Below are 16815 nucleotides of genomic sequence, written 5' to 3'. Positions count from 1 at the left end.
GTTCTGTGCTGCACGTGCCGAGAAGGTAGAGTTTAGTACCCAGCATTTTAAAGCTGCTGCTCCTCTCAACCTAATACCCACCAGTATCTTCCCAAAAGTTTGGCACATTGTATCTAAGAGTGGATGGAGGTGTTTAATGGTGAGGATCTGAAAACCCGAAGGAAAATTGAAAGCTGTCAACCAAAACTGGACCAGCCCCCAGGAAAACAGGCAGTACTGCATTTGCTGAAGGATCAAAGCCCAGCTTTGTTACAGCTGTGTCTATAGCACATGCTGTGGTCATTCATGGATTTCAACATAGGCTTCTTTGATCATTTTCATATACAGATATATTTTTAATCAGGTAACGGTGTTAGAATGTGTTATTCCACTATGTGAAAGATGTCATCAGAAGAGAGCTATGGCAGTGAGCTGTGAATGCCCAAAATCATGCGTAACTTTACCACTTACTAAGAAAAATGCATCTTACAAATGATGTGATTCTACATTCCATTGCTCCATACATCCAGAGACAGCAAAGTGCTTTACAACCAGCCTGAGTTAGTCTTTAACACCTGTGCAGAAATTCTCAGCTGCATTTACAGAAAAGTAACTCAAAACTGTAAGCAAGAATCTGCTCGTTTTCTGGCGTGCTCCTTTACTCCTTTGCTTTAACCACTAGTTTGTGCTCTAACCACTAGTTTGTGCTCCTTCTGTTTCAAGTGAATTTTTCCATCCCGAAACAGCTGAATGTGCCTATCAAAAAATTCCCAGTGTTGGGGGCTTCAGACTCTGTTATCTTTCCATGTTTTCAGAAGAGGATTTTAAAATAAAATTAAGCTCTGCTTTTAAATGGGTGATGAGCACTCAAGCTGTTTTTAATGGTATCGCAACAAAATTCACTCCAGCTGCCTAACGTTGTGGGATCATGCCAAAACTCACTTTCTGTTCATGGAGTACAGTCCTTTCGCTGCTGTTGTCATGCGTGTCTGTGATCATTCTCTTTTGGAAAAATCTGGCCTCAAATTTTGGGTAGCTTTAAGAAAGTAAAGAATAAATAGCTGTGTGCTAGAAGAAGCTCAAACATGAAGGCAGTTGGCTAAATAGGTTTATGCTCTTGTGTGAGCATGAACAATAAAGGCTAATGGATACTGGATTGCATTAGCAAGAGCAGAGCCAGCAGGTCGAAGGAAGTGATTATTTCCCTCTTTTTGGCGCTCGTGAAGCCACATCTGGAGTACGGTGTCCAGCTCCCTTCTTCCCCCGTAGCAGACACTGACACGCTGGAGGGCATCTGGCCGGGGCTGGAGCCAGCCGTGCCCCCCCGGGCCACAGGAGCTGCCTTCGCCTGGTCGGGGAAGAGGTGGCTGAAGGGAACCCAGTGTGCTGGTAACCACCCAACTGGTGACCAGAGAGACTCTTCTCAGGGGTGCACAGCAGAAGGAGGAGAAGCAACACTTACAACTTGCAGCAAGGCAAATCTGGATAGTTCTAAAAAGATAAAAAGTGTTTCATGCTGCCCAGCAGAGTCGGTTAAAGTTTAGCTGCAAAAAGCCTGGAACAACCTCATCTAAATAGATAGCCGCCCTCTGAGCAGGAGGTTGAACTGAAGACCTTCCGAGTCTGCTCCCAACCAAAATTGTTTTGCCATTCTGCAACAGAGAGCCTGAGTTGAAGGTTGCATCAGTCACTCTGTAGGCCAAAAGTCTGCACGCTTTTCATGACTGATTTTATTCTAAGATGTGTATATGACAAACAAACACAAAAGGGATTAATAGATGTCAGCCGTAAGAGTAGCAGACTTTGTGTGACACTACCAATATGGCTTTTATTTCTGTATCTCCAGTTAATTTCATGGCATGCAGGAAAGGCAGAGGGTATTTGCTCAAAGTATTTACAGCCTAGTTTGCCATGACACAAAAGAGGAAACATTGAAGGTTGAAGTTTGTGGCGGAGGGACCACACAAGCTTGTCTTTGTGGAAACATAAAGGGAATTAATTTGTTTATCTACAGAGGAAGCTATCCCAGCGTAGCTCTTTGTGTTTAACTCCCTGAGTGGATGCCTTTCTCCTACAGTGAGGTTCTTCTGCAAGCGGGTTAATTTAATTTGAGATGAGGCATTCTTCTTCTGGAATAAGAACCCTAGGAGTTCATCAGGAATGTAATCAACATTAATTTTGCCAGTGCTCATTGTATGAACCTTAGTTGTTAATGGCCGGGTGGTGTTCATGGGGGGCAGCCTTTGTACTGCTGGGGGAATGCTTTGGGGACTGCACGTTCCTGCAGCTGAAGGAGAAGCGGGGTAGGGATGCTCCTCACCTGGAAAAGAAGTTGTGTGCAAGATGCCCTGTCTACTCTTACAGTGCTACTTCATCCCAGTTCCCTGAACATGACACATGATGATGGAGCTCCTCCTGTGACTTATATAACCTCCAGATCTGCTTTTAAGTTTTCATTCCACTATAGCCCTCCATGCACAAGTTCTTGTTGCAGTCTCATCTGAAGGTAGACAGGCAGGGAACAAGTAGATAGGTGTTGGTTTCTTTTGAAACTCTCGTGCTTCCATAAAATAGAAATCTTCTCCCAGAAGTGGAGAGAGGAAGAGAGGGCATGGGAAGAACTGCATCGTTGTCTTTCGAATGCATGTGCAGGCTGCCAAGGATGGGGGATCAGGTCTGTAGCCTCATCTCTTCTCTAAACTGTCTAATTTGAGGAAATGTTTAACTTCTCTTGCTGTTCCCTGGCTTATTAAATGGGGTTATTCATGTTCATCTTTTCTGAGAAAAAGTGTGAAACCACTTTGAACATCACATTGTCCTTGCTGTGATTATTTCTTTGCTAGAAATTACATGGCTTGTGGTAGTTAAAAAAAAAGTGCAAATGCTATTACTGCAGTTCAGTATGGGTTGAGAGACCAAGGATTTCTTTCCAAGCTGTCTTTCAGGCGTATACCCCACGGATCAGAAGTCTGAGGCAAAGTAATGCTGTAAAATAATGTTTAAAGAGTCTGAGCAGTGTTTGCTGTTTCAGAGGCATGGTCCTCAGATGCTGGAGGCATGCAGAGTTTCCCCTAAAGTACTGAATGTTTGAAAACGTTGGAGGGCAAAAGAGCCCTAGCTAGTCAGTAACCTTGCCAAAATAAACTGTCAGATATAGAGGGAAGTTTTCAGGGACAAAAATGAAGGTTTGCTCCTTTGTTGGTCCCGTGTGTGACACTCCAAGTGCTCTGCATGGTGTAGCAGTGTTTGTGGTAGCGTCAGCGTCCCAGGCCGTTTTCCCCAGACTCTCTCTTTTGCACCCCTGATGAGCTCCGCACCCTGGAGCACCTCTTGCTCCAGGCAGCAAAAGCACCCAAAGGTTCAGGAAGTGAAAGGGGATTTTTGAGTGGGAAAAAATGCAATTGTATACACGCCCAATTTTCTATCGATCTCCTTTATAAAGATACATAGAGAGAATGTATAAATGTTTAGAATAGAAGTATATGTAACAAAAGTGATGGCTGTTTTAGAAAGGAGACACACAATAATGCTAGAAAGTCAAGTATCAATTATGCATCAAAACTGGCGAGCAGTAATTAACATGTCGCCTTGAGAAACCTGCAAGGGAAATGCACGGTTAGTAGGGGAAAAGAAGAGTCGGAAGTGGGAGAGTGGGAACTTTTGGCCCCTTGTGCAAGAGGAGTAGTCTCCTGCGAGTGTAATTGCATCAGCTGCGATTTGAATCCGTTTGCCTGTAATTATCACAGAGATGCTAAGACGGCATTTTTGGAGAAAGACCTCCAGCTCCCCTGCAGTTTTTGTGGTGGGCATAGCTCTCAGTTTGCTTCTCCCTGTTACGGGACGCAGTATTTAAACAGTTCCCTTAATACGCTGTGAAATTACACGCTGTTAGGACTTCAACTGTTGCCTACTTCGTTACAGAGCCGTGCACAAAGCACCGCAAGCAGCAGCTTTATTCCTTAATCCTGCCTTTCTCCCCTTCCCAAACCACGGAGGGCTCTCCCAGGCAGGGGAAACTTGTTGATTTTCCGCCTCTCTGGCGTTGGGGGAGCAGGCAGGCAGCGGGCAGGCAGGCAGGCAGCGGGCAGGCAGGCAGGCAGGAGGAGGGTTAAGGAGCGAGGGCGTTGCTCGCCTGCCTGATGTCATGGAGGCAGGCAGCGGCTGAAGGGGGCCCTTTGTTGGGATTCAGCAGCCCTGCCTGCACCCAGCGCCCGGCGGCATGCGGGCAGCTGCCCCAAACTGCGGGCAGAAGTGACTCTGCTCGACTTGGTTGGCTTTGCTTTTTTCATCTTTTTTTTTCCCCTCCCCTTTTTTTCCCCCCTTCCTCTCTCCCGCCAAAAGAGTTGGGAAGGAGGGAAGATGGCTGGAGTTAACTCCCCGGGAGAGGAGATGCGGGGCCCCAGGATTTTCTGCCTCTGGGGCTCGCCCTTGTAATGGTTTTCAGAGCGCTGGATTTCTTAGACTTTTCCTGGATATTTTGGTTTAGACTTTTCCTGGATTTTTTTAGACTCTTACTGGATTTTTTTAGACTTTTTTTAGACTTTTACCGGATAATCCAACAGCACGAGAAGAAGCTGAAGGCGGGGGGGGAAGGGAAAACACACAGCCGAAGCCAAACTCTAACAAATGAAAATGTTGGAGATTTGCTTGAAATTGGTGGGTTGCAAATCGAAGAAAGGGCTTTCCTCCTCCTCCAGCTGCTACCTGGAAGGTGAGTACCCAAGGGGGCCGGGGTTGGGCCGTGGCCCCCAGGAGCGCGGCAGCCGGAGCCAGCCGTCGGAGCTGCGCTCCCGGGGGGTACGGCCCAATCCCACCTCCATCCCAGACACGAGTTTTATCCCTTGTTTGCAAGTTGGGGCCAGGCTTGGGGGCACATTTGGTGCTGGCCAGCTTTAGGCTAGGCTTTTGCATGTGGGGGCGAGGGAACCGAGCGGTGTCCGTGGCATCCAGACCCCAGGTGACTTTCATTAGCTGCAGTATACAAAGGGAGCGCGGCTCTACCATTTATGGTTGTAAAATGTCAAGTGATCTTATTGCCGAGCCCATAAACAAAGCTGTATTTTCAGGCCTCAACTTTTTTTTTTTTTTTTTTTTTTTTTGCCCGGGGAAGGATCTCCCTTATTTTGGACGTGAGAGGAAGATGGTAAAACCAACTCCAGGCTCAGGAAGAAAATTTAGATGAGTCCATCAGTAAAATATTTTCAGTGTGCGTTAATACATAATCTCTTGGTTCGTTCTGGTTATCCCCTTGTAAGTTTGCTTTCCACAGGCATTCATTTAACTGAATTTTCTTGCGTGTTTGCTTTTAAAAGGTGTTTTTTGAGTCACAACCGTGGTTATTAGTAGACACTGAGATGTTAAACATATGGACCTGACTAGCTCAGATTCAAAGGTTGAGCCACAGAGGCACTGTGCTGGGCTGGGGGACTTTGGGCTGAGGTCTTGTTTGGTGTGACCTGGAGCAAGTTCTTCACCCCGGTGTGGTTTTGCACCCTGCCTGCGGAGCAGCGTTGCAGGTCCCTTTGCTGCGTAGCGGGGCTGTGTCCATCCTGCTGGGGCGGTCTGCGCTTCTTCAACTTCTTTTGTGTTGCTGGATGTTGCTTCAGTAAAAATAATCCGCATGCCAGGAGGACCGTGCTAACTCATCAAATCAGAGGCACGAAAGGCAGCAGCTGATTTCCCAGGGCCTATCGCAAGTCGCTATTGCTCAACTCTTGAATATTCAGTGGAGAAATGGTCCTTGGAAATTCATAGGTTAGGAATCTCAAAATCTACAAATGGCTTCTCGTGGCAAACCCATTTGAAGTAATTTTGGATCAAGACTCTGTACTCATCAGATGCCTTTAGTGGCTCTGAAGAATTTTCTGTTGTCTAAAATCAAAGGGCAGTTTCCAGAGGACTTTTTTTATTTATTTAAAGTTTCAGAAACTTACTAGTGGGCGGATGCGTATAAGTGGTTTTGATCTTTCCTATGCGACTGAATTCTCCTGTGATCTTTTAAGTCTATAAAACCTCTATCTGTGTCCCCTTCCTCTGGTCCTGCTCAGGCACGGCCAGGCTGTGTGGTGAGGAGGAGCTCCGAGCTGTGCTGGGCCTCTCCTTTCTGTGCTGTTGGATCTTTCAACACAGCCCTGGGAGAAGAGGCAGAGCATCTGGGGCCTCTCTTCCCTGCAGAAATGAATGCTAAAGAATGATGTTACAAGGGTGTTACCCTGACTGTTTTTGCAAGTTTTCTCTTTTGTGTGTGTTACACCCCCCCCTCCAATTTGCGATGCAGTTGCATAATAGGATTAGAGCATGGTTTGACTTGCACCATATAGGCAGTATTGAGTTAAGAATGTGATCATCGACACAATAAATATTGTAGCATTTCCCACCTTCTGCTTCCCTGAAACTGTGGTTGCATATTTATTTTTTGTGATGGGTTGGGAAATGAGCATTGAAACAACTTTTAAATCATCTTCTATCAAAGTAGCTCAGTCTCATTTCTCAGCTCAGCATGGAGCAAAACTGAAGCCAGCATCCAACGGCATGTTAAAGGTGAACAACTGAGGCAACCGCAACCTTAATGCCGGGACAGTCGGTTGGAACATAGGCAGCCCAGGACCCAGCGTAATTGACTGTAGGTCTCTTGGAAAGCAGGGTGAGAAGTGAGGATCTGTACTCCTCGGGGAGGGGGGTAAAGGAGGAAAAAAAAATCCAAAATCCTAGGCTTTTGTGTTACTCGTTTCTAAAGCTGAAGGTCCCCACGTGGTATTCCTAGGCAGCTTTCTTACTAAAATTATTGTGACATTGAAAACCCTGTTGAGGACTTTCTTGAAGAGTAGTGGAGGCTTGCCCCAAATCCCTGTACTCCAAGGGTACAAGTGAAAGTACACTTGCATTATTACCCTTAAGAAGATAACAGCTTAATTTTGATAGCAGCCACTTAGGCTTGCAGTCCTGCAAAGGCCAGGCTGATGGATCGTGAGAAGGGGGCAAGCGTGTGTCAAGGGCCATGAACCAGGGACCATTGCTCCTGGATCCCTGTGAGCAGCGTGTGACAGCCAGTCCGTTCCCATGCGCATCCCACAGCCTCGCTGAAGCTTCTGAAAGGATTAAGGAGATGATGGTGATATCATTGGAGGATTTAAGTCTGCTCTTGTTATCTTAGTTGTATGGAAAGCTGTTGGGGGGCGGGGGAAGCGGAAAGTTTCCTTACTATATAGTAGACTATGAAACCTTAAGCACGCTTAGAGGACGAAAGGTCCATTAGTTGTGTGGAAAACCAGTTGCAGCCGGGAGGATAGATTCAATTTTACTTAATTCAGTTTCTTCTTTTGGTTTTCATGTGTTAACAAAAACATGGCAGTGTTTGGTTGATGAATAGCATGGGACTGTAACAAAATCAAATCTGTTGTATTTTTAAACACACTTCTTGAAAATATTGTGTTGAGGTTGGGTTTGATATAAGGCTGATACAGAGTCAGGCACATGTGTAGGTGTACATCACAGGTCTTTTGACCAAGTAATTGGAAATAATTTTTTTTTTCATGGTGGTCCTCTACTCAAGACTTCTAGGCTCTGCTAGTTTGCAGGAATGGGGATTGTTTGTAGAGTTGTCTTTGTGGTGGTATGGAGGGATGGCGGATGCTGCATCCCATTGCTGTGCGCTTTGCTGCGTACAGGAGGGCTTGCCTGGTCACTGAAAAAGTTGAGATCTTCTTAACTTAATAAAAAATAAGTTTAAACTGGTTCTAACGATTACAAAGATTTCATATTGATGTATAAGCTGGCCATTTTTTGCCCTCACTTTTATTTCCACTAGTAAATACTATTTTAAAATGTGAGAGATCTGAACTTCTGTCATCGGCTTTCTCCTTTCTGCTTTTGCCAAATTGAATAATTCCTCACCCACATCACACCAAGAAAGGGTAAAGAGTGGAAGGGAAGAGGCACAGCGAATACTGCTGCCAATCTGATCTGGAAAACAGAACGTGTCCATGTCCCAAATAGGGGCTGAAATAGTCTTGCTGCCTTTTTGGGCTTGCTCTACCACTGAAAGGCAGAAGCCTTGTTTAAAACCTGTCAATGTTCTCTGTAAAGTTTAAAAACTGTTTTGGGGACACTAATAAACTCCTTTGTTTTCTAACTGAAATGATTTCTGTTCTGCCAGCTGTCAGATTGTCTCTCCCCCCGCTTTTTTTTTTTTTTTAGTGTGTCTTGTTACAGCTAGGGTGGACAAGGCTGGGGAGGAGCAGCAGCCCGTAGCCATTGCCCAGTTCCTGGAGAGTTTCTTTTTTGTGCATTTGGGCACATATTGAGCCAGACTCAAATCTGCAATGCCAGTGCCTCGTCCTGCCCGGTGTTGCTGGGATCAGCAGGCAGGTCTTCGGTCCATCTGTTAGGAAGAGCGAGTGCGTTAAGATGGCGTTGCCGCTTCCCAGGGCAGAGCCTTCTGTTTGTTTCCTCTCTTCCTTGGCTATTTGTGCTCCTCACCTCTTGGCCTCTCATCTACCATCACTCAGTAGAGTTCTTGCTTTTAAATATGTTTCTGGCTTTGTAATGGCTTGCTAGTTATGTGCTTGTTGCAGTGGTTCTCGCCTGTCCTATCTGTATTAAAAAGTCTGGCTGTTGGTGCTTGTTACCGTTTCCCATGGGTTGTGGTTAGGAAAGGATTACCACTTCATAGGAAAAGCTATAGCTGTCTTCAGACCTAAAACTGATCATCCACAGACATAGTAGTCCTTCCCTGAGCAATCTGGGCCTGTTTAGTAAAACAGGGAAATATAACAGTAAATCTTGATGATTCTTGCTTGGTTCTTTCCCTTCCCGGGGCAAACTTCATCACCTCTGCTCCCATAGTAAGGAAACCAAAACAAAAATGTGTATTTCTGCAAACTTTACCTTTACAAAGTGTCATTGAAGTTCACTTGGATCTAGTTACTTTTTCCTCTCCCAAGGGCTATAATCTAAGGCCAGGCAACATCTTAGCAGCAAATTTGGGAATAAAATCCCAGTTTCCACCATACCCAATATTCCACTCCATGTATCTACAACTGTGATTAGCTGGCTGGAGAAGAATGACACTGGCCATGTCACTAAGGGGTTATAAATGGAATAAACTTCATGAATGAACTCAAGTGGAACCTGCAGGCTAATGTAAGAGTGAACTTTCAAAAAAACCCCAACAACCTCAACCAGACAAAGCAGACAAACCAACCAAACGAAAAACAGCAACAACAAAAGCCCTAAAATGACAGAATCATCTCTTGGAGGAGTGGGAGAAGTCACATCATCTGGGGCGCTTGGTGTTAGACAAGGTAAAACCTGCGCTTGACTGTGAAGGCGTGTTTGTGCCTGGGCAATGCAGTAGGAGCCTTGGGTGGCCTTGTTCTCTCGTGTTTGCATTCAGCAGACCTGGTTGTCAGTATTTAGAGTGCCGGAGGCTGCTGGTGGCCGTGCGAGAAGGGGTGCAGCCTGCCTGCGGGGCAAAGGCACCTTGCTGGGGGTGGAAATAGGGTAGCACAGGAGGGGAGGCTGGCCCAGCACAAGGGGAGTGGGTCTGGTTGAGAGAGGCTGGTTCTATTTTTGCACTTCTTCACCTCAGTATAGAAGCACACAATATTTAAAAAGTGATCATTTGTCCTCATGCCGGCTGTAAGAACGTGCAATTTTCAAATATCAGACAAGAGCAGAAGTGACAGCAACAGCCTTTGCTGCAGAAGGTTATGTGGCGTGTGCTGTGGAGTGGGTGACAGGAGAGGCTGAGCATGTTCTCACCTAAAGGGATGCCTCTGAAATAAAACATGAAACCTTCCTTCTTTTTGGAAAGATCTGGTTTACAGATTTTTATTTATTTAATTTTTTAAAATCCATATTCCATCAGGCATAGGGAATCCATGAGGGCCACTACGGAAATACTGGGACAGAGAGGCAGCTGCTCCATCATACGTGCTCGGAGTTGAGAACATTTGGGTGTATTAAATCTGCATAGGTATTCTGCCATTTATCATCGTTTCTTCCAGGGCAAAAAGAAAGTAAGGGGAATACAGGGAGAGAAGCTTTAGATAGCATGTGCTGTATATCCAAAGAGATTTCTAGATATATTCCGCGCTCCTTCGCTCTAGAAACCTCGTGGAAAAAATGCACAGCACAGTTTGTAAGACCACAGGATGTTTGTTTTGTAGGGAGACAGGAGGTCTCTTCCTTCCCTCGGGACAGCCCTGCAGTCAGCTGTGGAGGAGCCGAGTGTAATTCTGTGCTTCTGCCTGTTTTCCAACACTTCCCTTAAATTACTAAGGAAATTTGCTTTGCGTTGGTCTAGACCAGAATTGTTCGTTATCGGAGAACTTCTTACATGGTCCCTAACAATGATTCATGACTTCATATAAACAACAATTAGCCAGAGATAGTTACACTTATGAAACCTTTTAGAATGCAAACATAAATATCTCCTGGTAAAAACTTAATTTAGGGGAGAATTGAAGCCATTCTTATGGCCACTGCCTCAAAATAAAAGGTGCTGTTAGTTCTTAGTTCGAAGTCTGCTCCGCTTTAATTAAGAGGCGTCATTTGGTTGGTGTTAGAGGAGAACTGAATTACAGCATTACCTCAGGACTCCTCCCAGGAATCCAGGTGTCATCCGGAGCATGGTGTGGTCCAAGTAATAAATTACAGTCTTGCTGAAACGCAGCAGAAGACAAAGTGGATGCATGGAAAGAATCACAGCACAGAGATAACAGATTGAATTACGCTTCCTGCCCCATCGCCGTGCCAGGATACCCTCCTGTAGGTACAGCAGCCAGGCTGATTTATTAGGAGGAATCTGGCCCATTGAAGAGCTCAGCAGTGCTGTAAAATTGTAGTTAAAACCAACGGTAGGAGGTGAAGAAGCTGTAGTGTTTTGAAAAAGACCCTCAGTACCTATGAACAGCAGTGTCTAATTCCTGCTCTGAAGGACTGTAATGTCTGGGCAAATTTACTAGAGAATAGCTGCTGACAGCCGGCTGTGTGTGGCTCCCAGATGGACATGTCTTGTCTGCTTCTCTCGCTTCATGGTTCTGTGTCCTGAGTCTGCTGACAGCCTCCTCTTGGGGCCCAGACCTTTAAAAGTGTGTTTTGTCATGGTCTATCAAGCTTCTGCTACACTCGGGTCACCACAACTCTGCTCTTTCCTTTACGCTCTTCTCTGTGTTGACTCAGGGCCTCATCCTCCCTTTCTTGCTGCCCTTCAAGCTTCGTTCAGTCACCATCTTCCCCATCCCTGTTCTTAACTTGGGGTTCCTCCCTTCTGGAAATGTCAACCCTAACCCAACCCAAGAGTTGGGTCTTGCATCTCCCTGTCACACTATCCTGCACAGCGGGCACCTCTGTCGGGGTGCCAGCGGCTGCGCAGGGGGGAGTCATCTTAGAGGATATGGAGGATATGAGCCTGTCTGTGCGCAGCATCCTACGCGTTCCCTGGGGCACTTGTGTGGTTTTCCAGCTTAGCAAATTCTCATATGCTTATTTAACGGTCCTTGCTCTTGCCGGTCCTTGGGTTTGCAGACAGTTATCCCTGAGTCAGTATTTGTAGGAATGTCATCGAGCAAAACCAGCCTGCCTTGATTTTCGCACTGCAGCTTGCAGGTGTTTTCGGCGTTTGACATGGTGTTGTTTCATGGTCTGAATCGAAGCGCATACCTTGGCATCCATGTGCAATGAGTCCGTCCCAGCATCGCTGTGGCCTGGGCACGAGGGAGGGATTCTTGCAGAGTGCTTGGCTTTCCTCCCGCATCCCCATCCGTGGCCATGCATGAGCCGTCCTTCGCTGGGCTGCGATCGCGCTGGAGTTGGAGGGGAGCCTGCCTTGGATTTCCTGCCTTCCTGTTGAATCAGTCCCCCGTGGGGGAGGCATTTTCCTTCCTAACAGAGATTATGGTCTGTCCCACCGTGCAGCATGTACCGGTTTGTACCGTATTTGGGGGCGGGGGGAACATCACGGCGTCGCTCCTCGCAGAAGTTGTGTATCTGCTACTTGCAGCTCTCTGCTGTCTGTCTGTTCCAGGTGTTTACTGATGGTGTAACTCCTTGGAGTATCTCCAGTCACTGCAGCGCCTTGTGTTTGATAAGGGAGCTTAATGGGCTTGACAGGATCAAAGCGTTTTCATGGTAAAATGATTATAGCTTAATTTTCTGAAAGTAGATTTTCTGTTTCTTTTCTCATTGTCCCTCTTGAAGCAAACCCAGGCTATTCAAATGTATTCTCCTGCAGGGGACAGGAGGGAGAAGGAAGGATGTCAAGGTGCTTTAAAAAACCACCCAACACACCACCACATTTTCTGACTGTGGTATGGCCAGTGGAATCATTTAGAAAGCAGAATTATTTGACTTCTCTGATTCACTATAAAAATATATCACCCTACAGATACGGTTTGGCTAGGAAAACTGGTCCAACAGTGTGTATACTTGTTGTTTTGCTCTCTGCCCACACATATGATCTTACCTTTTCCAAAGAATACAGTAGTACTTGTGTTCATAGAATCGTAGAATGATTTGGGTTGGAAGGGACCATTTTTGGATCATCTAGCCCAATGCCCCTGCAGTGAGCCTGCATCTTCAACTAGAGCAGGTTGCTCAGAGCCCTGTCCAACCTGACCTGGAATGTCCAGGGATGGAGCAATACGCGTTCAGAAATACCGACCCAGAGAGCATTTACAAATGGTGATCTGACCAACACAGCAGGGATGCCAGATTGTCTGTGGGTGAATCGTGGCACTTTCAACACCAAAGCTTAGCAAATAATGAACTTTCTTATTGTTTTGTAGGGTTGGGGTTTTTTGTGTGTTTGGTTGGTTGTTTTGTTTTGTTTTGTTTTAAAGAATTTCCCTATTGGGAAATGTATTTTGGGCCTGTCCCAATCCACGCTTGACTTCCAAAGGTTTTCTGCTGTCAATCATATCAATTCTTCACTGGTTTATTGGTGCAGTTTATACCAGATTTCCAGCAATAGTGTTAAAAGCATATTTTAGTGTGATTGCATCTACGTGGCAGCCCCTTGCTAGTTAGTATTACAAGAGTGAAAGAGAGAACTGTGCTCCCAGGTGACCTGATGATGTAGAAGACACTTGGCCTGGGATTTCTCCCTCCAAAGCCCTGCTTCCTTTGCCTGTGCAGAAAAGGGATTCAGCAGTGAATGGGGGGAGCAGGCGGGGACTGATGGTGACTAACGAAGAGCAACTAATGAAGAGCAATTTCGTGGCTCAAGGGGCTGGGTGCAATAGTGCCGTGTTTCCTGTCCCCTTAGCTGCGCTGACGCAATGGTTTGTGTGCGGTGCTGTGACCTTGCTCAACGAACGTATCCAGATGGAAAATAACTACGCAAAACCCAAGATTTTTCACAGTTTTTTGTCCTGGGTTCGTGCCAGCACAGTAACCCCCGGGGCTGCCAGCACCGCCGGGGGTGGCGCGTTGCAGTGAGGGGGTACAGCTACCTGGATCTCACTGCCTAACTCTTGAACCATGGTCTGGAGGGGAGGGCTTCCTGGGGCGCCTGGAACAAAACTCCCTGATGGATATGGACTTGCCTGATGTTTACCCAATATTACATGCCTAATACGCTGCAGTGTACAAAAAGCTTTGGTGGTTGGTTTTTCTGTGAAGCTCAGTTTTTAGGAATCTCTTTTTCTGGAGGTGTCTCTCCTAAAAATGTGGAAAGCTCATTGTGCGAAGTTTGCTCGCTGCTGTGCTCCGGTTTCGAGAGCGGCAAGCAGGAGAGAGGGCAACAAAAAAGGCACAGGAAATAAGAGAAATGATTAAAAATACTGTGAACAGCAGAAGTACGTATCTCATTCTTAAGTACTGTGTCTTCTAAATCTTGCCCTGCCTGCGCTCTGTGCTGCATGTTCTGGCGATTTAATTTATAGGATAATTATGGGATTTACCTTTTAAAGGTCTTGGGTTTGTTTTCAAAGCTGACCATTCCAGCAGTTAGGCATGAGCCAAAGGATTTGCAAGCAGCAAACAGCCTACGTGAGCAGCATTTGCTGGAGGGAGGGAAAGGGGCTTTCCCTCTCCTGTGTGCCGCGGGAGGCAGGAGCTGGGGGCTTGGGGCAGGCTGGGGTCAGCTCTGGAACAAGGCTGTCCTGCCTGTGTATCAGGAGATACACATTAAAGGACTGTCCTCTGACACATGAGGAGCACACACATAAAGAAACGATGTAAATTAGAAAATGAGAGTGCGTGGGTTAACCAGATGGCTTTTATCAGCAAAAATGAACCTGTTTTTTCCTCTCTGCTTCTTTCTCCAGAAGCCCTTCAGAGGCCGGTAGTGTCGGACTTTGAGCCCCAGGGTCTGAGTGAAGCAGCTCGCTGGAACTCCAAGGAAAACCTTCTGTCCTGTCCTAGTGAAAATGACCCCCATCTCTTTGTTGCACTGTATGATTTTGTGGCGAGTGGGGACAACACTCTCAGCATAACTAAAGGTAAGGTAGCTGGGCAGAGCAGTACTGGGAGTGTGTGAGAATGCGTAGAAAGAAAAGCCGCTGTGGAATAACTGAATTATACAGTAAACCCTATGGAATTTTATTTTTTTTTTACTGTGGGAATTCTTCTTAAGCAAATATAAATATTTCGCGAAGTCATAATCTTTTAAAAGGTTAAAACTGTCTGAAGCTTTTGCATTGTGCAAGAAACTGTTTGCCAAAACTAAGGTCTCCATTAGGAGCAAGAATTTGAACTTGAGAAGTTAAACTAAGCTGATTTTAGAGGCTGGCCTCTATCATTTTCATAGTTCTCCAAAACACAGTCCCTGTATGAAAAATGACTGTACAGACACAGCGTTTTCTTACTCAGTCCTTCTGTTCCTTATGTGTACTCTAAGTCACATTAGTTTACCTTACTAATTGAATTTTTTTTTTTTATTGTTTATCCACTCCTGTTCTCTCCTAGCTCCATCAAGCCAATTCAGTTCAAATAAAATTTGCTGAGCTCAAACAGTATCAGAGCTGGTGCAGAACTCGGCGAGAGCCTGACAAACTCTTGAAGCATACATGTGACCTTATTTGGCTTTGATATGTCCACTCAAGCTTAAAGAAACATGCATGCTCCCTGCACAGTCAGATACCTGTTCTTATGGGTATTTAATGATCTGTTAGCCAGAAAGAACCTATCTTTGTCCTCCCAGGTTTGCCATGTCTAAATGTATTTTCTTCTTGCGCTAAGGTGAAAAGCTCCGTGTCCTGGGCTACAATCATAATGGGGAATGGTGTGAAGCCCAAACGAAGAATGGACAAGGCTGGGTGCCCAGCAACTACATCACCCCTGTGAATAGTTTGGAGAAGCATTCCTGGTATCACGGACCAGTGTCACGTAACGCTGCTGAGTACCTTCTGAGTAGCGGTATCAACGGCAGCTTTCTTGTGCGAGAGAGCGAGAGCAGTCCAGGACAGCGATCTATTTCACTGCGTTACGAAGGAAGGGTGTACCACTACAGAATAAACACTGCATCTGATGGAAAGGTAGGCTGCAGGCTGTCCAAAACATGAAGGAAAACCTTATCCGTTTACTTTGTCCACTGATTGTATAAGGTCAAGTAGTAACAATTGAACTAAGCAGTTCTGAACCCTGATCACCATGTTAATCATCCATAGTTACAATAAACTGCGAGATTCCGACACAGCTGTGAAAAAACAGTTTTACTCCTTTAGTAAACTTCTGGAGAGGTATCGTACAGATAGTAGCGGAGCACTTTAAGGTAAGAGGTACTAGAGTTAACATCAGAGCTGAATGTAATGGATATCATTAATAAGAGAGTCTGAGGATGAATTCTTGTCCCATAAGTTCAAAAGGTAATCTCTTTGACTGCTAAATCAGAAAAGTCAGCGCCTTGTTGCTAATAATCCTGTAAATATTAGAGACAGAATGCTTTTTGAGCTATTCTGCAGTACTTTTAACTACTGTTTTGATTTCTCTACAGTATTTCAGCGTGATCATTGGAGACGGGTAGGCACTTTCACTTTTATATGGCCCGTCTCTAGTTTATTCCCCACCCCTGCTCCATATTGCTGTGTGCTATAGCAGTGTTGCAGTGCTGTGCTTTGTGGATGCTGCAGAGAAATGTTAGCATAAAAGTGTAGTTTTCCATGGACTTTTGTTTGAATTTCATGGAAACATTTCTACCGGCACTGAATTTCAGAAAATCTTGGTTTTTAACAAATCTGTTGTAAGCAGTGTCTCTTTAGATCCTGTGCAGAAGTTGAAATGTGGGTCTGGAGCATGGCTGCTGAGGCTCTTCTTGCCAGCATCTAGTAGATGACAGATTCTGTGCTGTTAAAGTACTTCAAAAGAAAAAAAAATTTAAAAAATCAAGTATAGTAGTGACCCACCATGGCCAGTTTTCTTCGTCCTGCGAGAGCTTTATTCTTCTCACAGCAATGTTGACAGCAAAATCTTTAGTATGAAAACATAAGGAACCAGTACATAATGTTTCCCATCTATCATCAGACTCATCACTAAAACCTTTAATAAGATAAATAGAATTTATTCAGTAATGAAATGCTTTTTTTCTGCTTTTGCAAACAAATTGTAATTGAGACGATTCTGGCCATGTTATTTAAGGCAATGTAGTTCCAAGTTATGGTGCTTTGATTCTTCCTGTTTCCTTTTGTGTAGATAGACTCTGTGGTCAAAATCACCACTGGGAAATGCTGATATGCAGCATACCTGGAGGACTGCATGGCAATGTGGAACATTATTCCTCCTCCTGGCCCTCTAGTTGATATTTCTTCAATTCACACTGATGCTGGCAGATGAGCAATCTTCACATGTGAACATTTTGAACCCAGGCCTCCTTCAGTTGGTGTAAATAAGCATGTG

The 16815-nt window shown here is 45.3% G+C and overlaps 1 protein-coding gene across 1 annotated transcript in view; it reads left to right on the top strand.

The window, feature by feature from the left end:
• Positions 1–15458, top strand: part of LOC104622169 (tyrosine-protein kinase ABL1-like) — a gene marked incomplete at both ends in the record, with an annotated part of 58302 nt that extends 42844 nt beyond the window's left edge. Inside the window, 2 exons of the mRNA XM_010288864.1 lie at positions 14250–14423; positions 15163–15458. Coding sequence (XP_010287166.1) covers positions 14250–14423; positions 15163–15458 — 470 coding nt within the window. The remainder of the gene's footprint in view (positions 1–14249; positions 14424–15162) is intronic.
• Between the last annotated feature and the right edge of the window lie 1357 nt (positions 15459–16815).

The sequence above is a fragment of the Phaethon lepturus genome, unplaced genomic scaffold, assembly GCF_000687285.1.
Source record: "Phaethon lepturus isolate BGI_N335 unplaced genomic scaffold, ASM68728v1 scaffold52706, whole genome shotgun sequence".
Lineage (NCBI taxonomy): Eukaryota > Metazoa > Chordata > Aves > Phaethontiformes > Phaethontidae > Phaethon > Phaethon lepturus.
Note: the sequence above shows the minus strand (reverse complement) of the source record. Positions and strands in the feature narration are given on the sequence as shown.